Below are 23645 nucleotides of genomic sequence, written 5' to 3'. Positions count from 1 at the left end.
CTACCAAACATAACCTGCCTCCATCTCAAAAAGCCTACTTTTCCCTTTACTGTGCATAGGGAAGTTTTTCTTATTCATTTTCTTTTCCAAGGAGGACCAGGGGATGCTTTGGAGAGCTCCCACAACATCCATCACTGTTGTTCCTTGACCAAACCAAATACCACCTTTGAGTTCACTCACTCTATTTTTATACATATAAATTATAAAATGACACATAATATATCATATATAATATTTAGTATTTATATAAATTATAACATACATTTTATACATATATTATATGTCACATATATTAATAATAATGTATGTAGTGACATAGGCCTAAATCCAGCCTGGCCCGACCTATGATCACCCATATTTTCAGCTCTTGCAGGATCCCCATACCAACTAGACCCTAGTGTATAGAAAACATGGCCTCATGCTCAATTTAAAACACTTCACCTGTGACAAAATGTCCAGGAATAATCAGGCTACAGCCATCATAATTTCTTCTTGAAGATAAATAAAGGAGAAATTTTATTAGAAAACAAGCAGCAGATAATACAGCAGGTGACAAAGCATCACCCAAAACCCAACACAACCAACCCACCCCAACTTTCAGAGAAGCCCTAAAACAAAACAAAAAAACTGCCACAAACAGACCCGAATCAAAGCCAGAACCCCTACCAATAGCTTATCTCCCCTCTTTCCAAAAGCCAAACAATCAGGCACCCAAACCAAAACCCTTGCCAACAGCAGAAACTCACACCCTTTTATTTATGCCAACTCCAAAAGATCACCCCTTGCAAATTCCTCTCCACCTTAAGAAAAAAACACCCGAAATTTTACTTATCCCAACCTCTTTATTGATGACCTTCTCTACATCAGCCTTTTTTTTTCTAGTTTCATTCGTTTCATCCAATAGAGTCTCACCTTCCTTGCCTTCTGCTTCCTCTTCACAATCTTCCTCAAAAGGTTTTGTTCTGTAGGCTCTTTTTCTTTGGTAAATTTCCGTTTCCTTCGCCCCAATCTCATATGTTTCCTCCCTATCATTCTCTTCTTCATTTAGCCCCCTTCATTTCCTTCTTCTTCTCCAACTGATCCTTCTCCATTTCAAGTGACTGGTCCCCATTCACGTTGTTAGCCGCATTCTCCTTAGAACCAGGTCCTTCCTCATCCTGAACATTCATTTTCTAGGCAAGCATCGAAACGGAAGATGGACCAACATCCTCATTCATCAACCCCCCAGTCTTTTCCATAATTTGCACTCAACCAATGTGACCACTTACACAATCACATTGACCTCTCTTACCCATTCGTCCGAGCTCTATCCCTGGTTCAACCTCCTGGTTTTTATTCCCTTCGCCTGGTTCAACTGTAATAAATATCTGCTGCGACTTTATTGCCTATGATCCCCAACTTTCATTTGAAAAGGCACCCATCTTTACACTCTCTGCGAAAGTTTTATCTCCCCATCTTCACTTGTTCGACCTGTTTCATCTTCCCTAAGACCTCAACCCTTCACAGTTTTACCTTTCTCCAATCTCTCTCCTCCACATGTTCTCCCTTCCTTCTGTTTTATTCCAGCAATCCTAAGTCTCACAGCATGGAAATCATTAAGACTAAAAGCAACAAGAACTCTCCCCAACGTTTGTACCAATCTCTCAAAAGTGCTTTCGTTCCGAAGGTTGAAAAGAAGCCCCACCAGATGAAGATCAAAGGCTCAAAGCTTCTATCCAAGAAAGCTTTTTGGTTGTAGGACTAATGCCACACCTCCACCCTCACCAGACCATCTACCATTTCCAACCTCTCCACAGTCTTCCTAACATTGAAAGGCTTGAGACTGAGAGAATCCAAAAGCTTAAATTTCTCCACAAGTGCTTCCAAAATTCTCACCCAATCTTTAATAACTTGGATTGCTGTTAAAACAAGATTTTTTTGCCAAAGGCCTCTTTCTCCATTACAACCAAAAACTTCTGGTTTCTAAATGAATAGGATGCAGAAAACGGTAGGAAATCTTCTTCTAGTTTTGCCCAAGCATCTTCCTCTCCTACTAATTTAATTTTTCGATGAATGATAATAAATTTATTAAATCAGAAGCAAATTTAGAGTGAGTTCATACAACATCCCAGCGAGAGGCGCAAGCTGCAGCCCCTCCTCGAACCTTACAAGTAAACTAGGAAAGAAAAGCAAGAATCACAACTGAGACCAAAATAATTCTTCCCTATTTACCCCTTGCTTAGCTAACACATCTGACAAAGTATTTGCTGATCTCCCCACCCACTATATAGTGACCAACATATTCTTTGTCAACCAACTAAATTTCTTCATTTCATTCTTGTAACGCCACATAGCCTTTTCAGGATTTTTCAACCAACCCACCACCACTTTGGAATCCCCCTCGATTATTAGGTGTTGTACCCCCAGCTGGTTTGCAAATTGCACCCCTTGTACAACACCCAAAAGTTTTGCCCTAATGGAGTCCCCAATTCCCAAGGGACCTGAGTAGAGCAACAAAATCTCTCCCTTCTCATTTCTCAAAGCACCCCCCATTCCAGATAATCCCGGATTACCCATGCTACTTCCATCAAAGTTCAACTTTAGTGAGCCTTCGGATGGAGGAGACCAGCTTGTAATTGATTTGTCCTTTAGAGATGAACACCTCGCTATTGCTGACCAATTTCTCCAAAGGTCATTAAAGGAGAATTGATGAAAGATTTCCAAGGTCTTCAGCCAAGGTATTGCCCTATTTAACACAGTCTTTCAAATCCTGACTGTTCCTTTCCTTTTCTTGAAAAATTCTAATATTCCTTTCTTCCCAAAGAGTCCAAATCAAGGCAGCACAAGCACATCTCCACATAATTCTCCCTATTGTTGTAGGCCAATAAAAGGCAGAATGGTTGAAAAGCATGTGAACTTCTGCTGGTAGACTCCAACTACCACCAAACAACGTAAGTAGCCAAGCGCAAAGGTCTGTAGAAAAGGGACAAGATATTAATAGGTGGTAACAATCCTCACCATGAGCTCTACAGAGGATACACCAATTAGGAGAAATACAAAGGAAAGGTCTTCTCTTTTGTAGGTTATCTAGAGTGTTTACTTTCCCATGGAATACTTCCCAACAAAACGCCATTATTTTTGGGGGAACTGGCTTGCACCAAATTTCTTTTGATGGAAAGGGTTGGTGAGTAGAAGGTTGAGAGATGGACTTGAAGAAAGAAACACAAGTGAAGGTTCCATTGGGTCTAGGAGTCCAAACCCTCTTATTGGGTTTGGAGGGATCCAAACAAACCTGATTAAGACAACCAAGCAAAACAGAAAGAGAATCAATTTCATCATCCCTAAGTCCTCTGCGAAACCCAAAATCCCAAGTAGGATCTAAGGGTGTTCCAAAAGGTGAGACAAATTTTGAGACCACCTCTTTTTTGTAAAAAGAAACAGAAAATAGCGAAGGGGACAAATCCTTTAAAGGTGTGTCCTACCCAAATATCCTCCCAAAAAAGGACAGAGTTGCCAGAACAAACTTCATACCTGATAAAATTGAGGAATTGAGGAAGGGTGTTGTGAATAGCCTTCCAACGTGTTGTTAGGTTATTAGCTTGCCTTAATACACCAGTATCCCATCCATTCTCTGACCTCCCATGAATGCTTCCCACCACCTCATGCCACAATCTCTCTCTTTCCAATGGCCATCGCCACAACCATTTCCCTAACAGAGCTTGATTTTTTCTAGTTACCCTCCCAAGTCCCAAATCCCCCTCTTCTTTACTTTTGCACACAATTTCCCAATTAACCAAGTGATCCTTTTTTTCTTGTCCCGGCTCCCATAAGAAATCTCTCATCTACTTCTCCAGTTTCCTAGCTTCCCTACCTGGTATCCTAAAAACAGACAAAAAATAGGTAGGTAAGTTAGCCAAGGTAGCTCTTATTAGGGTAATTCTCCCTCCTAAACAAATATATTTCCTCTTCCATGAGGCTAATCTTTTCTCAAACTTTTCTATCACTGGGGTCCAAAATCTACTCACCCTAGATTTGCCCCTAAAGGAAGCCCTAAATAAGACATAGGCCAAGCAGAGGTGGAACACTCAAGACACTCCGCAATAGCCTCGACCTCCCCTACCTCCAAATTTATACTCGCTATGCAGCTCTTTTCCAAATTTATACTCAAATTAGAAATACCTTCAAATCCTTTGATTAGCTCCTTTAGGTTTGCTACCTTTTCGCTAAAACCTCCTTCACAAAAAATCATTAGGTCATCTGCAAACTGAAGGTGGGTGACGGGGACTTAGTGTCTCCCTATTCTCCAACCCCTAATGGCATCTTCACTGTCAGCCTTAGTAATGATCCTACTAATCACATCAGCTACTAACGTAAAAAGGAAGAGTGAGAGTGGATCCCCTTGCCTAACACCCCTACAAGCTGGAAAAAGTTCCTCACCATACCATTTACAAGAATAGAGTAGTGACAAGTACTGATACACCCAAAAATCCAACTACACCACTTGTCCTCAAATCCACAGTTTTGCATAACCTCTAATAGAAACTTCCAATCCACCAAATCATAGGCCTTTCGAGATCCAATTTACAAATGAAAGACCTTTTCATTTCCTCTACACACTCATTCGCAATTAAGATCTGATCTATTATTTGTCGCCCTTGAATGAAAGCCCCCTGGGTTTCACTAATGATAGAAGGGAGGACTGTTTTCCTCAACGAGAGCACTTTAGCTAGAATTTTATAGATGCTTGTCACCAGACTAATAGACCTATAATCTTTTGGGTGGTTGGCATCGTTCTTCTTAGGTATCAAGGCCAAAAAGGTAGCATTTATTCTAGGGCTTATAGTGTGATTGTCTGCAAATTCCTTAAAGACTTCAACTAAATCCTCTTTCAACACCTCCCAACAGTCTTGATAAAAAACCATTGTAAAGCCATATGGACCTGGAGCTTTGGGTCTATCCATTAGAAAGACTGATTTCTTAATCTCTTCTTCCTCGAAATCCCTTTCTAGCCATCTTGCCACTCCGTCGTCAATTCTAGGCCAATCCACCCCTTCCACGGCGACTCTCTCACTCAAAGGTCTTCTATAAATCGATTTGAAGTGGTCCACAAATTTTCTGGCTATGTCATCCTGGTTGGTAATCGCCTCCTCTCCTATCTCTAGCTTGGTCACAAGATTCTTTCTTCGTCTCCCATTTGCCAAATCATGGAAGAATCTAGTGTTCCCGTCACCTTCCGTAATCCACTTGTGCCTGATTTTCGTCTCCAACTGATTTCTTCCCTCAGTAACACATCTTCCAAATCCTTTTTCAATTGTCTCCTTAACACTTTGTCCTCCTCGGTCAACCCATTTTGAGATTCCTTTACATCCAAGTTCTCTATTCGAGAGATTAGGCACAATTTTTGCTCCTCATACCAAAATGATCTCTATTCCACTATTTTGTTTTGGCTCTCAACCTTTTTAATTTCTTATGAAACTTGATCACCTTTCATCTTACCCCCCTCTCCTCACCCCACCATTCCTACACTTTTTTCACAAAATCTGGATGGGTAAGCCACATATTTTCGAATCTAAAAGGTTTGGGTCCTATAGGAAAAAACTCAATACCTATCTGGATAGGACAGTGATTGGAGGTGACCCTAGGTAACGCTTTAGCAACCAAGTTTTCCAAACTATTCTCCCAGGCAAGGTTAAATAAGAACCTGTCCAACTTCGAACACAAAGGTGTTTCTTGAAGGTTGGACCAAGTGTAACTGGATTGCTCATGCTCGTTGTAATTAAATTTCCCCATGCTTGTTGTAATTACCTGTTGGGGATTACTGGTTTCATCAGAGAATCTAATGACATTAAAATCCCCGCCCAGGCACCAAGGGCCATCCCATAGCCCCTTCATTGCATATAGTTCCTCCCACATCTCATTCCTTTCTCTATAGGATTTAGGGCCATAAACATTGGTTAAGACCCACACACCCATTCTCTACATTCTTACACTTAATGGAAACTGAGAATATGCCTATCAATTCTTCCACTACTTCTATCACATCCTCCCTCCACAGTGTTACAATCCCCCCCAAGGCTCCCCAAGAAGGAAACGAGCTCCAACCTAAACCTCTAGACCTCCAAAAACTCCTCACCCATCTCCCATCTAATTCCATCATTTTGGATTCTTGTAACAACACAATATCGGGTTTTTCCCTTCGGAGTAGGTCTTTGATCACCCTTCTCTTTCTTGCACTCCCTAACCCTCTTACATTCCAGCTAATAATTTTCATCGAGACAAAATAGCAAAAAACCCATGAAAAGGCCATAATCTCCTCATTTTAGGACAAAATAGCACTCCCTAAATCCCCCTCAATGTCTGAAATTAGCCTTTCCACTTTAGATCTTTTTTTCTTCTTTGTTCCTTTCCCCCCTCCCTTCCTAATACAACAATCATCCTTTTTCTTTTCACCATCCTTTTCAGCCAATGTCTGAGGAAGAATTTTACCCTGCTCACACTTATTTTGGCTACAACATCTTTCTAAGAATCCTTCCTTTTTTTTAGTTCCTCCATCATTGTACAGATCGACTCCCAAATTCTGATTGCCTCCCCCTTACTACTTCCTTCCAACACCCCTCTCTCCTCCTTCCACTATCACCCTCTCTCTTGCATCAGAATCTCTTAGATGGGAAGCTAGAATATCTATTACAGGCATAGCAAACAAGTCAGTACCTAAAAAAGAATTGACACCCATACCTGGTAAGACATGGGTAGGACTAGAATCACTGGAGTTGAATTGCTGACATGCGACAAATGGTTTCAAGGTCTTTCCCCTTTTTGGACAAGGTTGTGAAGTAGACATAGTGAAAGAATCACTTCCTGACGACCTACCCACTTGGAAAACCTCTCTCTGTGTTTCTGTGTTTTTGACACTGGAATACCCACATTCATCCTCACAGCCGATTCTTGTCCCTCTCCACCAACATCCTGTAATTCATTAGATTCAGAGTCAGCTCCCTCGACGAAGGGAAGAGGAGTTTTCACAGCTTTAGAACCATTTTCTTCACCATTTCTAGTCTTCCCGCCACCCGCCTCTTCAGTCTCTCCCTCTAAAAACAACAATTCTGTATGCAAACTTTCTATTTCAAGTAAATCATTGTTGCTTTTCGGAGATAGACTTCCCAAACTTAACGTTTCGTCTCTATCAGAATCGCCATTGTTGTTTTGTTCACTCAACCAATCTTTAAATCCTGTTCTGTTCAAATCACTAGGCTTCAGGTATCTCGGGTTGCGCCTATCTGGTGAGAGACGGTTCGCCATGTTGGATGGGACCCATTGTAGAGAGTCCTGAGACTGAGAGTTTTGAGATTTTGCGCATGAACTGTTCAAACAAAAGGAGGGATTCGAAGTAAAAGAAGATAGACGCTTAATCTCATCTATCAGCTCATCCCTCCTCCCAGTCACGTGCTTACTTAAAGGGTCCCTTGGCCCATCTATCTTGTAATGGGCCTTGGGCTCAAGACTTGTAATATAAGAACCCAAATTTAAAGTCTTTACTTGAGTTGCCTTCTCCGGCCCACCAGAAAATGGATCCACTTGACTGGGCCCATTTTCTAAGTCTTTTTGTCCCACGTGACCTCTTAAAAAATCACGCCCCCCTGTTTTAATGGTCGAGCCAGCAACCCTCCCTGTATGAGGTTACTGGTTCAGCCCTCTCCCTTTCGACACTAGAAAAATTTTGTCTGTTTCCCCTGACACCACCTGCGCAAAAGATCTGCCATTTGTCAAATCCTTTTCTTGTTTTCTAAAGGTTTAACCTTCCATCTGCCCTGAAGCTTTTTGGCTTCACAGAATTTGTTGGCCCTTTTTAGTGAAACATTCCTTCCCATTTGAATTAACCAATCTCACAAGTCCACGTAATGCTTCTTCTTCCTCCTCCTCCCCTCCTACCATACGAGCCTCCTTCCACAGCCCTGCTTCAATGGAGGAAGCTAGCCACACAAAGACAAAACTCCCCTCTGTTCATACCTCTACCTTTCGTGGAATGTCTTTTGGCTTCACACCACTTAGCAGGATTGCCACTGAATAAAGATCACCCCAGAAAGCTCCTTTCAAGATTCCTCCACACAATACAGCTATAGACTCGGCTATTTCTTGTTTCCATAGATGAAATGGCAAGCCTATTACATGCACCACCACACCAAGCCTATTACAGTTATCGAAGGGGGTTACTATGAAGACACTCTTCAACTTCAACCTGGTTGCCAATAAGTCAGCTACCCTCCTCCAATCATTAACCTTTTCCTTGGCTTGTATCACAAACTTACTATCCCACTCTTCTCTCTCCAGACCTCCCACCATTCTGCAATGGCCTTTTGTTTTTGCCATGACCACTGGCCCTTGTTCTACCCTGTTGTTGCTGAGATTAGCCTTCTCCTCCCTTATGGAGGCTTTTTTATCATTTGCTACTCTTTGAGCTAAAAACTCTTTGAACCACCAATCAACTTCCCCCCAACCTTGGTTCAGTTTTCCTGCTGGTAGACACACCGGTTGCCTTCGTCCCTTACCAAAAAATTCAGCCAAAACTATAAAGCAGCCTTTTCTATTCCTCTTACATTCAACAACATATCTTCTCCCTTCTAATGTACTAAAATCCTGCCAGTTTATTTGCTTACCTTTTGAACAGGCTCCAGCTATGAACTCTCTTAGCCACTCGATCACTTCTAATCCTTCCAGCAATATTGTACCCTTCTCATCTCTTACCTTCAGGCTTACCTTCCCCTGATTCTCATCTCTTCGAACAGTAAATTTTTTGCTTCTATCTTCAAGGATCTCCTCCACTAACCTGCCTACACAAACTCCATTTCTCTCCTTCCAGCAATATCCGTATACGATCTTTTTCCTTCAGATCCTCTCCACTTCTTTCTGGCCAACATTGCTACAACAGATCCCAACATATGACTTGTTATCCATACTTTCAAATCCCCAACAACAGTAACTGTGTCTTGGGCAAATTCCATTGCAATCTAAAATCGAGAGGTACAATGAAGTTCCTTCTAGATGAAGTGGAGGTCCAAACTGAGATGTTGTAGGAAGGATTCAGGCATGGTAATGGTACCATGGAAAGCAACAACATATCTTGGACAACCCTGTGTTGAGTGGCCACCCTACTAATTTAATTTTTGCCGAATCTTTTTCTTTTTATGAATGAATTTTTGCTGAATCTTTTATTTGCACCTTCTCCTTCACTTGTTTAAGTTCCCCTGTTTTTTCTAGAAACTGTTATAAAGCATCTGCTACCAACTTCCATACATAGCACCTTCTACCTTCCAAGATACATATCATTCGCCTTTTGCCCACACCAAAGTATTCCTCTAACGTTATGGATTTTCCTAATCTATTTTCCTTTATTTTTGCAGAGTGTCCGTTATTTTCTGCCTCAATGGTGGCCTTCCAGTTGGTTTGTCTCCCTGAATGAATGGCTCCATCTAGAAATCCTTTGAACCAAAGGATTGATTTCCCTTTCATCAGTATCGTTGCCTTCAAAATTTTGATTTTGAAATTATCTCCTCCATCGAGCAACCTGCATGAACTTCTCCATCGAAACATTCCCCTTTGATAAATACAACAATCCTACATAATAATTTAGTAACATTCAATTTGCATTTGGTGGATACCAATGTATTGAAGCTACATACTTTGCCATTGATAAAGATGCTACCCACTGCCATATTGTGGGGATACCATCATGGAAAAAGACACAAATTTATTCAAAGTTTTTATCCAATGCACTACTTTCAAGTTTCAATACGATGTTTTCAATGATTGATCCCTTGCATCATGCCTCCCCATTGAACATCTTTGTACACCTCTGGATGATGAGATCATCAGCTTCTTCAAATTTTACACCTTCCAAATAAACAACACAAAATAAAACCTTGAATGAAGACAACATTGGGAGCTGATGATGGCTTATGAAAACAAAATTTTCAAGACCAAAGGAGTGGAAAAAAGAAAAGAGGCTGAAATGTACATTAGAAAAAAAAATGTCTTCACAGGATATGAAATTAACATGTGCAGTATGAAACCGAGCTTTCATACTTCACTAGTACATTGTTACAAGGTACCTAAAGTCTAGTAATTGAACAGATAACCCATCCATCTATGGATATGAAACATAGAGCCTTTGGATATAGTAAGGCTCTGTTTGGATAAGCTTTTGATCTTGAGCTTTAGCCTATGGAAAACAAAATTAAGCCAAAAAGTGTTTTGAATGTTTGGTAAGAGTTATTTATGGATGAGAAGAACATAAGCATCTGGCATCATCCTGTGCACTAAAGTCTCAAACCCAAGTTAAGAACCAAATTGACAAGGACGATTATGTTGATAATAAACTGCTAAGTAATTTCAAACATTTGCAAGTCTATATTAAATTCACTTCAGTGGAACAAGGAAAGAAAACACAAGTGAAACATATGATTCACATAAACTAGTTGTATGAATGTATTTAATAAAATTGCATCTTTTCTTTTGAGCCAAACATACCTTTTTTTGATAGATTGAAACAAAAAAAAAAAAAAAACAAAAACTTTCAAAATATAATAAATGATTTCTCCATGTATACAGGAATATCATTAATTAGTGCTGCAGACAATTAACAAAATATCCATACCATTGACCTGTAGATCTGCATATTGGGGCCACTGCATTCTAAATGGAACCTTATCATTAAGAAGCATACACCAAGCCTGAATGTACAAAATGCCATTACATACAAATCACCATCTTCAATAGTATTCAGTGTATAACTGTTATTTCTCATATTTTGAAGGATATGTAAATATTGATATGTAGGAAACTAACCTGCACATCATGGTCTGTTTTCAGTAACATATCTCTGTCTGCTCTTGTCAGTTGAAACGATCTTTCCACATTCTGTACTGGGTTTGTGCTGCAATATATTTCAAAGCAAGAATGAACTTCCAAAACTCATTGATCAATTAATGTCACTCGTAACAATTTTCTCTCCAACAAAGTTGTTCTTGATTTAAAGGGGAGAAGTCGTTTACTCCAGCCCCCTATTTTTTGAAGTTATTTCTACCAACAATTTTAATAATGAAAACAAACACAAGGATTGAAAAAAGAACCAAGAAAATATTTTCCTTTCTGGGATTCTCCAATGACAATGAGCAAATAAAAAGGTGGAAGTAAATGCAACGTTATGTGCTTACCCATCAGGTGGTATACTTGTAGCAGATAACTTCACAGGAAATAGTGGGTGAGCCAATGTGACCCAAAAACTGCATATGACAAGAGATGTTAGCATACAGGAACAAAATCTATCCTAAAATAAGAAACATGACGATAAATATATACTAAAAACTGAAAGGAGAGTCAAATATATACTTCACCATTAAACAAAACTAACTAACAATCAAAACAAAATCTGGAATGACTGTAAAATTCCGAGGTATCAGAACTTGAGCTACATAATTTTCTAGATTTCAGTTGAGGTTGTCACCAGCATGTGAAGCCTTGGTTTAAAAAATTAACCCGTAAACCTGCTTAACACACTATCATGGAGAACTTTCTTGGAAACATGTAGTATTTGGGTTGCAAAAATGAAAACCGATCACAGTCAGAATCATTTTGCATTGAATGCATCATAGGAGGAATATTAGAAAACACCACATATCAAAAACCACATAGCACATTAAGAGGTAATCCCAAGTAGATTTTTTTTGTTGGAAGATAAGGTAAGGAATCACATTAAACATGAGAAAAACTCCATACAAATATAAGCCATGTACAGTCAGAAGCCATACATGCGGAAGATCCCCAAGAAGACATATTTTATGAATGGTCAAGAAGCAAAAGTTGACTATCAAATACAGAGGACACAAATATTGTCTTAACATTTATAAAATAAATGGTGTTGGTTCACAAAAACCCAAAAAGGGGTTGGCACATACGGATCTGCTCGATTGAGTCGACAGATTTCACAATAAAATTGAGATGGAACTGTTGGAACACCCTCCATTGGTTTCTCCGGAATAATGACACAAGCAATGTGTTGCCAAACATTGCATCGTTTGTCTTCACACTGCAACAACAAAAACATAAAACACATATATTTTAGTTAACAGAGTTCAATGTGAACAATAAGAAGAGGCACACATAACACACCTTTATAGAAGTTAAAATACAAGTGTCTATATTAAATATCCAATGCAACCTATAGCATATAAGGACACCACGCTGATACATTGAAGGTAAGAGAATCAAGTAAAACATACTTCAATGGATCATTGTTTCTGAGTGAATAGAGTTTATGAACTCTTTTATTTAATATCACTAAAAATAGAATTATGGAATATCCTTGGGCAAGAAGGAAACGAAGATCTAAACAGCTACAAGAAAACAAATACAAAAGCAAAAACAAAAAAATAGTGAGAGTACCAAACTGCTATAAACAATCCTTTGATAGAAGAATGAACTTTCTCAACTCAATTCAACAAAGCCTTGTCCTGCTGACAAAAGTAAAAAACAAAGCCTTGTCCCAATGATATGGAGGTGCCTAAAGTAAATCATAATTTTTGAGTTTCAACTCAATTCGACAATCCTTTGACAAAAGAATAAACTTTCTCAACTCAATTCAACTGAAACTGAAGTGCACACACACCCAATTCTCCTGAATCTGCAACTTGGTCCTGATCTAACCCTCAGCACCTTCCAAACTAACAAAAAACCTAGGGTTAACCCCACCCAAATCATCACTGATCACTCCTCCATGCAAGTCCAATGGTCTCTAATATCATCCTTTTGACATCATATACTGGGTTCACCTTTCTCAGCATCCACCCTATAAGCCACCCTCCAACTTCAAGTCAAGCCAGCACCACAAACATCTGCCGCTGCAGGATTTCTGTTGACGCACACTGAAGACAACTATTCAAAAAAGTTTGATCACCTGAGTCAGACTCTTCTCAACTGATGAACTACTCCCCAATCAATCCTTAATGACTCCTCTATTGATGCACACTGAAGTCAACCTTATTCCCATCCCTAGATCAAACAATCAATCCTTAATGCATGACTCATTCATAACATTACAAACTGCATTATGAGTGTTGACAATTAAGAGCAAGAGGTGGAAAATATAATAGAATCTGTTAAGATAGGGGTGGCTCATTTGGTCTTGACAAAGGAGGAATGGAACTATTGCTGGTTTTGCTCACATGAGACAAACAGCCAATACAATTTTTGGCAGTTCTGAAAACAAGAATTGTAAAACCGAATGTTGATAGATGCTGTTATGGTAATCCAAGACAAGCAGGAATAGGGGATGTCAGAACAAACAAAACTGGAACTATGTTAATAAGCTTCCAAGGTCCAGTTGGAGTCAGCAACTCTTGAGGGCCAATAGCACATTCTCCTCCAAGTAATAAGGCTGTAACTTTACTCCAACTTGATTGTGCAAGGAGATTATCAGGTGGTTATATCATGGTTCCTCTAGACATACTGCCCCTGGCTCTGGTTAGAGAGGCAATGCACTAATAGCCTAGGGAACTCTTTGGCAGGAGCAGGGATTACAATTTAAAAGAAGTCAGTTGGTTTGATGGTTCATACTTGGGTCATTTTGTAAGGTGTAAAGGTGATCTTATAATAGAAACAATCAATCTTGGGCTGTTAAATTGTGCTAGTTTTCATCCCCTACACAAGGAAATGAAAGTATGATTTTATATCCCAACAACAATTAATAACTGTAACTAAAAAAAGAAAAAAGAAAGAGAGGGTTGACACTTATACACTGCTAAGCAAGTCTAATTGTCATGATTTCACTGCTAAAAATAGACAAACCATGTATGAAGGATTACATAAGTTAATTGCCAATAGATATGCACTTTGTTCTTTTTGACCACCCAGATCATAGATGAACTGGGAGAAATTTATGGACTTGAAAGAAACAAAATAGTTAAGACTATAACCCACTTAAGGACTTGTTATTATTAGACATAACTACCATGGGCCACAAGTGATTGAAGAAGATCACTTCATGGTTCCAGAAACAGAGGAAATCAGGAAAGGCCCATTGAGATTGGCAAATCAACAGTTTCGTCAACCTTTATGTTTTAAACAGTTTTAGTATAGAAAACCACAATTATATATAATCCAAGTAATGCAATTAATTTAATCATTCCTTGTACATTATGTAGGTTATAATTAAAATTTCTCAGGACCTACAACTTTGCAAGCAATATAGAGTTTGTCATTCATAAAAAAAAAAAATGAATGATAACAAAATGTCACTGTTTCATGAAGAGATAAATTCAATATTTGCAGTTGACCTCAGGTCGTACATACGAGGACAGACAATCTAAAAGATACAAAATAGCAAATGTTTTCTACCGCAACAGCCTCTAGGAAAGCATAACCTAACCTGAATCATTGACTCAGTAGCCAATGAACTTCCACAGGGACAGCGAATCTTCAAATCCATCTGAAAAGAATCATCAACTTCTTCTTTAAGCTTCACATTACTAATATCAGAGCCACTCTGTCCCTTTGATGCTAAATCAGTTGCCCCAGGAACCTGCATTTTTCTGGGAGCAAAATAGAATTTATGAACTTCAAAGTAGCAAGAAGGGAGAATTCTTGAAACTGAATAAGAGAACATGGAATAAAGGGAGAATTCTTGAAACTGAATGAAATTAATCGGAATAAGAGATTTTCTAAGACAAATCAAACAAAAAACCACAGAAAACAAAAGATGTTTCCAAAAAGGAGAAATGGAGACGATCACATAACAGAGTTGAACAAATACAATACAATAAACCAGTAATGATAATTCATATCCAGACAAACAGAACATTACAAAAAAACAAAAAGATAATAGAGGATCACCTGTAAATATCATCAATAATTTTAGCAACTCCTTCCTTCCCAATAGAATTCTTCCTTGCCCAACCATGCACCTTGGAAACTGCAAAAAACAAAGGCAAGAAAACACGTGAGGGTGACATCCTACACATAGAAACCAACTTAACCCAAAAAGCTATTCCAGCATGATTACAAAATAAGGTGGGACAGAGGGAGATATACGAAACTTCACCTCATTGTGAAGAAAATATAAATGCAAATATGCACATAGATTGGAAAAAATCATAAAGGACATTTCATTGCTGGGTAGGAAGAGAAATCCTAGTAAATTGTGAGTTCATAATAATTTGCATGATATTGTTTCACATGATACTTAACCCAAAACTAAACACTTTCACATGATACTCTTCATCTTCTGACACAAGAGCATCCTACCTACTCCACAAAAAATCAAGCATACCCTCTAGAAACATCCATAAAATCACAAATAATCTCAGAAAAAAACTCCCAAAAGACACAGGCCAAAAAGCAATAAAAAACTCTTTACAAGGATATATAAGTCGCTTCTGTCTTTATCTTAATGCATGTTGTCAAAATCCTATGATTTATGATAAATTCATCATTTGAATCATTAACACCAAGGGCTTTGATTCAAATCTTATGTTTGAATCCTTTTTTACAAAAATCTTACAGTAATTCAAATCAATTCAATTAAGAATTAGTTCTCTACTTTGTCGTTTTGTCTTATTCATATTTACTTTTCTCAATGGTGACTTGTTTTAAAGACCATATTTGAAATCGACTTATTTGCTATGTAAGACCATTTATTAGTTTTAATTTCCACCATATGTTCAATAAAGAGCCATTGTTATGAATTATTTGACTTTCAAGTCAGACTTGATTACATCATCTTAGACTTCTATTGTATAAGTGGTAAATTCTATTGTTTTAGGTACATATATGATAGGTATGCATTAAAAAAAGGGTAGAATCATCATTCTATGTATATTTAGCCTTTAAGTATACATATATATAGATAGATAGATAGATAGATATCAATGATTTAAAAGACATGCCTGAGTGCGCCTTTTTTAAAATTTTGCACTTTTTGCTTTTTTTTGGGTTTCTAGCAGATAAGGGCAACCTTTTGCCCTGAATATCAATAAAAAATAATAATTTTATAAAATAACTAAAATAAGGTAATTTTTTTGAAAAATATCAAGGAAGGGTAATGATACTGTTCATTGTCTTCCTCTTCCTCTGTGATTGTTTTTAATAGGTGGTTGGACAGTACACCCTGCCAGGTGCGAAGCTAGTGCATGATAAACTGGTGACAAGCCAGGATACAATGACGAAGCTAGTGCAATACAAGCCAGGATGTGACGGCAATTAGAGTGACAAGCTAGTGCAGCTGCAATACAAGCCAGGATGCCCAGAATTTCCTATCGTCATTCCTATTCCCTAATTGCTAATGCCAGCATTTCCTTTGTTGATTGGCTAGGATGCGACGGCGAAGCTAGTGCATGATAAATCGGCAACACGTTGGGACGCTGAAAGGGTGGTTGGTGCGAAGCTCCAGAATAATTCTAATGTGAGCACTCATCCTGGGGGCGTGGCAGCAGCTGTTACAAAGGCCGCCAGACTTACTCACTAAGATGGGCGGATAAGAGAAGGAAGAAGAATGAAAGGAACAATGGATTTGCCCATGTCAGTAGATATTATTCCTCTTCCATCTCTTATCCGTGCAAAACATAAAATGGTTTCACTGAGGCTTCAAATCCAGTGTATTCGGATTATTTTATAAAAATATTATCTTTTGTTGATATTCAAGGCAAAAAGTTGCCCTTATCTGCTAGAAACCCATTTTTTAGTCTAACTCCCTATTTGCTAATGGTGTTCGTTCATTCATTTCAATAAAATATCTTTTTAAAAGGCGACGAAAGTTATAAAATCATTATTTTTTATGTGAGAAATAAGAATTTCAGACCCTAACATAGACTTCTTCGGGCTTGCCTCGAGGGGCATGCTATAAAGGCGACTCAGAGAATCAAGAATGCAATATGTTTTACATCACATTAGCTACTTGAAGCAATGCAATTAAGGAAAAAAAGAGATTGTGGTTTTACAAGCTTAAAAATGCTTTATATGTTTGCTTTTATTTTTAAATTTTCATTTGAATATGCTTTACATGTTATGTTTATGTATTTTAATTTTAATACGCTTTAATTTTAGATAATAGGCATTTTATAATTTAAGTTTATATTTTTTTATTAACACTATGTTTATGTTATTTTTGCTTTTTTTTTTGCATTAACACTATATATCTATCTATCTATCTATTTGACAAGTTCGTAAAAAATAAATAGTGCTTCAATTTATGATACAATTATGATTTTCAGAACATTGTATGGCACCCAACAGATCCATCTCCAATCAAAACATCATGATCTTTGGAACCATAGGAAACTCCCAATCACCACATCAACTCCCAAAGAAATAAAAGTGAGACCCAACAATCTTTGACATCCAAACAACATCCACAACAAAGATGAATTCAAACATATACCATAAAAAAGTACACAGACCACAATGTTCAAGTGAACTAAACCATGTGATACACAGCACCAAGAAACCAAAACACCATACACAATAATGAATTTAGTTTAATGTGTAGTTAATAAAACAGCAGCAATATAACATGTAGTTGGTTTTTCCATAATATAATATAATGCTGAGCACTCTCTTATCATTAACAACAATGAAAGAGATTTTATTTATGTACAAAAAAGACTGGATACTCCAGCCATGTGAAAAGTTACATGTATGATAAGGAAGCTGCATGTCAACCACCCAAATTGGAAGGATTACAGTGTAAATAAGCCTACCTTGGTCATCAGATAGCATAGCTAAAATTCTGTCCATGAGGTCCTGCATAACATAACATAAAATGGGAAACATTAGTTGAAAAGTATTTCTTTAGGTGAGAAAATAGACACAACTAGACAATCAAAATGGTGTTGAATAATGAAAAATAAAACATCAGTTTTATGAAGGACTTTAAAACAAAAACCCCTTAGGAAAAATAAAAGGAAAGAATCGTATGGTATGCAAAATGGATAGCTCGAATACAATTAAGTAATATCAAATTACAAAGAACAAATCAGTACCAAGGGTTCAAAAAATCTTTGAAGCACAATGTAAACAATGTGGAGCCACTGCAATGTTCAAAAAGTAATCTTTTGTGTGTTCCACTTGTCTAAAATGCATATAAAGTTGTTTTTGTGCTTTAGGCATTGCTTACTAGATTTTTAATCAGCTACTTTGTAAGATTCATGGATCAAATCATGAGATTCAAACAATCAAGACGCTTTCTCATAATAAGATAAAACGTTGTAGTTTTCAAGCCATAAAGAATCAAAGCTCCAAGTAGACCTGTCAATGATACCCGCAAACCCATGACCCAATCCAATAATCTCGGATTCTGATCAGGTAAATGTCATATCGGATTGGATTCGGATTGCATAAGTATAATCCGATTAAAAATCGGATCAAACTCGGATTCACCCCCATCCAATCCGATAAAAATCCAACTCTAATATATTTATAAATATAAAAGTGTTCTATATATTTTATATTATATACTTTATACATTAATTGAATAGATAAAATTTCTTAGGGGTAAATGAGGAAATTTGTTCCTCAAACCCCCAGTCGGTTAGCCCTCACTCAACACTCCAACAGTCGACATATTCTTCTCACTTCTCTCTTGTCGTTGCCCAACTCGCCTTGCCATTTGCCAAGTTGCTAGCGTTGTCTCCTCTCTCAACTCTCAATCTCTACAACAACCAAGTTGTCGTTGCCGTTCTTTCTCGTCGCCGTCGTTCTTTTTTCGCCTAGGTTTTCGTCTTGACCATAGAGCTCCCATGTACCATTTTCTTCTTGACGATAGGCTTTCATTTGTTATGAATAAATTATAGATTATTTCAAAATCTTTGAAATAAAATTTTAAATTTTACAGATTACAGAATTGTTTCGAAACTTTTGAGTAAATATTATAGATTTTGCTTTAATGATATTATATTCAACAATTGTGACATTCAACTGCTGAAATAGGTAGCTTCAGTCGAAGTCGGATAAAAATCCGATCGGATTCCGTGCACAACATAATCCGATCAGATTTCGGATCGGAGTCAGATGCAGCCAACAACATGTTAAAGATGAATCTGATCCAAGTGCGATCTGATGACCGCTAGTTCCAAGGTAGCAGAATACTACCCGCATTACTGACCATATCCAAAACACCAAGTATATAGGAGATGCATTTTATTACTTCTTCTCATTTTATGTATATGAAAAATTGAAAAATCCATTACAATTATATTTTTATTGGATGTATGCTTGATATCAAAATAAGAATTAAAAAAGAGACCGGAGCTTTCACTCAGCAACCCAAACATTATATAAAGTCTATTACAATTCTGCCCAAAAAAGTTCCCTGTAGACCCCTTGCTTTGGTAAGGCATCATCCAACCCGTTTGCCATCCTCTTCACCCATCATCTGAAAGTCCACCTCTGCAGCCAATTTTCTTATCTCCCTTATAGTTTGCCTGAACATCCAGGCACACAAATTATTGCAGTCCATCCACGAGATACCTAGATTTGAGCCTCCTTCCACCTTCACCAGTTTCATTTCAAACTGTTTGGCTAGTTTCAACCCTTATAAGAGAGACAACACCTCAGCATTTAATGAGTCCCCATATCCAATCAGTCCAGAGCACAAAGCTATGACAATACCATTACCATTTCAGAAGACTCCCCCATCTTGAGGGGGTTCCCACCTACAACCAAAGAGGGAGCAAAAAACCAACAAACACAAGTCACAAAAGGATTAGTAAATGGGGGATAGTCTCACCACTTGCTTTGCATAAGATACACACATAAGGCGGAAATCACTCATTGGGCCTTCTTTTGAGCACATCGCAGGTGATCTTACCAAGAGATACTTCCAACAGAAATCCCTTATTTTAGGTAGGACCGGTGTACTACAAATTTCTTTCACAAGTAATCATTAGAGGAGGCAATCCAAATACAACTATCAGCTGAAAGTGAGTCCAAAAAACACCAAGTTGAGCAAAGTTAACAAATCAGCCATAGAGTGAACACTCCCAATCCCCAAGACCCCTTTGAAACCAAAGTCCCAAAACAAACCAGAAGTGGTGAGAGAGCAGAATTTATAAATAGGCTAATTATGATATTAGGAAAAGGTATACAACAAAGAAAACCACACAATTGAAGGAGAGTTACCCAACCATAGGACCTCCCAAAAGGAGTTAATTCTCACAAGCAGCATCATATCTAAAGCTCAAAGAATCAGGAAGGGTCACCTGCATGGATTTCCAAGAGGACTAAGAAGACATAAGAGTTGGCTGTTGACCCATTTGGCTTCAGGTCAGAAAATCGGGTTTTGGGAGAACATTTGGGTTGGGGATTCCCCCCTATCTGTGGTTTTCCCTTCCCTCCTTGCTCCTCCCACTTCAAGGGAACACCTATCAGTGACTTCATCAGTTCAGAAAATCAGGTTTTGGGAGAACATTTGGGTTGGGATTCCCCCCTATCTGTGGTTTTCCCTTCCCTCCTTGCTCTTTCCACTTCAAGGGAACACCTATCAGTGACTTCATCAGTTCATCATCTTCATTTTCTAACTTGAATTGGAAATTGGGTTTTACTAGAAATTTGAGAGAATCTGAAATCTCTAATGCCTCTGCTTTGATTTACTTGCTAAGTTCAGTGGTTTTGGGGGACAGCAATGATTTAAAAGGCGTGCCTAGGCACACAGGCAAGGTGCATTTGGGGTATGCGCCTCGCCCAGGTCCTGGGTGCACCCCTATCAAAAGGCATACGCCTGGTGCACCTAGGCATGCGCCTCTTTGAAAATTTGCGCTTTTTGCTTTTTTTTAGTCTAATGGCTGGGCCAGGGGCTCCGCCCCTAACATGGACTTGTTCGGGCTTGCCTCGAGGAGTGTGGTACAAGGGCGACTCATAAAATCAAGAATGCAATATGTTTTACATCACATGAGCTACTTGAAGGTTGAAGCAATGCAATTAAGGGAAAAAGAAAAAGAGATTGTGGGCTTTACATGCTTGAAAGTGCTTTATATGTTTGCTTTTATTTTTAAATTTTCATTTGAATACGCTTTCCATGATATTTATATATTTTAATTTTAGATAATAGGTTTTTAAAACATTTATTTTAAATTTTAAGTTTATATTTTTTATTAACATTATGCTTAATGTTTTTTTGAATTTTTTGCATTTTTTTAATTTTTTGGCATTTTTTGAATTTTCTGACTTTTTTTATTTTTTATCTTTTTTTTGTAATTTTGCACCTTGCGCTTTTAAAACACTGGGGGACAGTGGTTCAGACTTTAGAGTTTGGTCTCTCAACCAATCCGGTTCCTTCTCTTGCAAATCGTTTATGAATTCCCTTGTTGCTACCTCCTCCTCTCCTTCTTTCCCTATCAAGGAGGTCTGGTCACTGGTGTCAGCCCATCCTCCAAAAGTTAGTGCCTTCTGTTGGGAAGTGTTCCATGGCTCCATTAACACTTGTGATTTGCTTCAAAAAAAAAGACCAAATTGATGCTTGTCCCCAAACTGGTGTTCCTTATGTAAGGTACACAGTGAGACTGCCTTTCATCTTTTAATTTCATGTCTTTTTGATAACTACATTTGGGAGTGGTTTTCCTATCTGTTTGGTTGCAGCTGGACTCCTCATGTTAATCTGGACGGATTCTTTAGTTCTCATATTTTCAGGTGCTTTAAAAGAAGAGGAAGATTTATGGGAAGGTGCACTAGAGCAGAAGTGGTTTGGACAATTTGGGAAGAAAGAAATTTAAAGATTTTTTTACGACAAGGAAAGAAGCAAAGAAACATTGGTTGAAGTGATATCTCTAAGTGTGGCACATTGGGTGAAAACATTGAAGTTGTTTGCTGACTTTAAGACAAGACTTCTTCAGATCTTGGGGAACAATTGCTAACACTGCTTCTAGAAAATCTAGAACAAATGAGGTCTGGTCCCCTCCAGCGACTGGATGGGAGAAATTAAACTTTGATGGTAGCTGTATGGGAAACCCTGGAGAGAATGGAAACATTTTAGCCATATATTCGGGTCCCATTCAGCATGGTGATGTGGTGAGATCAGAACTTATGGCAGCAATGTATGGTGTTGAAGAAGCCAAAGAAATGGGGATTAACAGACTGATTATTGAAGGGGACTCAAAGATTTTTGTAAACTGGCTGAAAAAGGAGAAAGGAGTGATGTGGAAGGTAAGAAATGAACTTAGGCGCTTCAAGTAGATATCTAAAGACATTTTGATCCAAGTTATATGGGTTAGGAGATCAGCTAACAATATGGCTGATGGACTAGCTAAACAAGGGATTCAAAGACAATCTATATTCTGGGCTGGTTTGTAATTAGTGGTTTTCTTCTCTCAGGCTTATCCTTTGCCCACAACTTCTTGTTGTATATACTTTTTTAATCTAATCAATTAATAAATTCTGTGTTGCTGATCCAACAAAAAAAAACAGGCTTCAAGCCCAGTCAACTACATGGTGCCTACTATCCTTCACGTGTAGATAATTATCATAAATGAACTTTCTTTTGATCATGGTAACTGGTAAAAAAATGATATGCTTGTCTCAACTTATGAATTAGGGATTGAAAGACTGCAGTGTATAATCACATTGAGTCATCCTGTTTATAGGCAATATTAGCCTTCTAGATCTTTCAGCATCATCCATCATTTTCATTTTTCACATTCACTAAAAGAAATTCTTCAACAACTACAGACATGTTCTTTTGCATTCATCCAAGCGAACAAGACTAAATGACAAAATACATCGCATTGAAGAAAAGAACCCAAAAGTTCTTCAAACTGAACCCAATAAACATGTATGAAATAGAAAAAATATAAGTATTCCCAACATCATACCTGCTTCTTCCCTTGTTTTGCAAGACCTAGCTGAGTGAGAACATCCTTAAGTTCTTTTATCCGGAAATATGCCAATTTGTCCTGGAATGCAAGTGCAATATACAAATAGCATACAAAAAACTAAAATAATAATAATAATAAATAACATATGATGTATTATGTACTGTGGTCTCAAATAGGTGTGGTGAGTTCCAGATTGTTAGCCCCCACTCTACTAAAATATTGAGATTTGAAATGAACTAATTTTTTAGTCATATTGTACTAAATCAATGTTATATCGAGGTAATAAAGTGTGGAGTGTTCTGGAACACAAGAAATAACTGCGTTCAAAATTTGTCAATATTTTGTGTTCCCAAACCATGAATTTCTGGTTCCCAAACACACTACACTCTAAAAGAATGTGTGTTCAGTGTGGACTGTGGCACGTTGTAGAACCAATTGAAAAACAAAATAACTGGTATACGGGCAAAGTAATTTTGCTATTATCTCAAAGAAACAACCAAGGAAGATCCAGCATATGAATTCGCCACATAAGCCAACCAAGACAAGAAAGTGTGGTGTGTTCTGGAACACAAGAAATAACTGTGTTCAAAATTTGACAATGTTTTGTATTCCAAAACCATGAATTGCTGGTTCGCAAACACACTACACTATAAAAGAATATATGTTCAGTATGGTGTGTTCTAGAACCAACTGAAACACAAAATAACTGGAATACAGGTAAAGCAAGTGTGCAATTATCTCAAACAAACAACCAAGGAGGAGCCAACTAATGATTTGGCAACTTAAGCAAACCAACGAGACAAGAATAAGAATTGT

General features: G+C 37.9%; 1 protein-coding gene across 2 annotated transcripts in view; it reads right to left on the bottom strand.

Annotated features, from left to right (window-relative positions):
* Positions 1-23645, bottom strand: part of LOC148868340 (E3 SUMO-protein ligase SIZ1-like) — a 37570-nt gene that overhangs the window by 11833 nt on the left and 2092 nt on the right. The window contains exons 3-10 of one of the 2 annotated variants that reach the window (XM_088968435.1): positions 22827-22907; positions 17724-17766; positions 14863-14941; positions 14399-14561; positions 11931-12061; positions 11190-11258; positions 10822-10909; positions 10631-10706 (exon numbers count right to left, since the gene is read on the bottom strand). In XM_088968435.1, the coding sequence (XP_088824561.1) occupies positions 10631-10706; positions 10822-10909; positions 11190-11258; positions 11931-12061; positions 14399-14561; positions 14863-14941; positions 17724-17766; positions 22827-22907 (730 nt within the window). The remainder of the gene's footprint in view (positions 1-10630; positions 10707-10821; positions 10910-11189; positions 11259-11930; positions 12062-14398; positions 14562-14862; positions 14942-17723; positions 17767-22826; positions 22908-23645) is intronic. The other variant, XM_088968436.1, reaches the window with a different exon arrangement.

This window comes from Nelumbo lutea, chromosome 2 (assembly GCF_056320005.1).
Source record: "Nelumbo lutea isolate HS-2025 chromosome 2, American lotus-T2T, whole genome shotgun sequence".
Classification (NCBI taxonomy): Eukaryota; Viridiplantae; Streptophyta; class Magnoliopsida; order Proteales; family Nelumbonaceae; genus Nelumbo; species Nelumbo lutea.
This window is presented reverse-complemented; position numbering and strand designations above follow the sequence as displayed.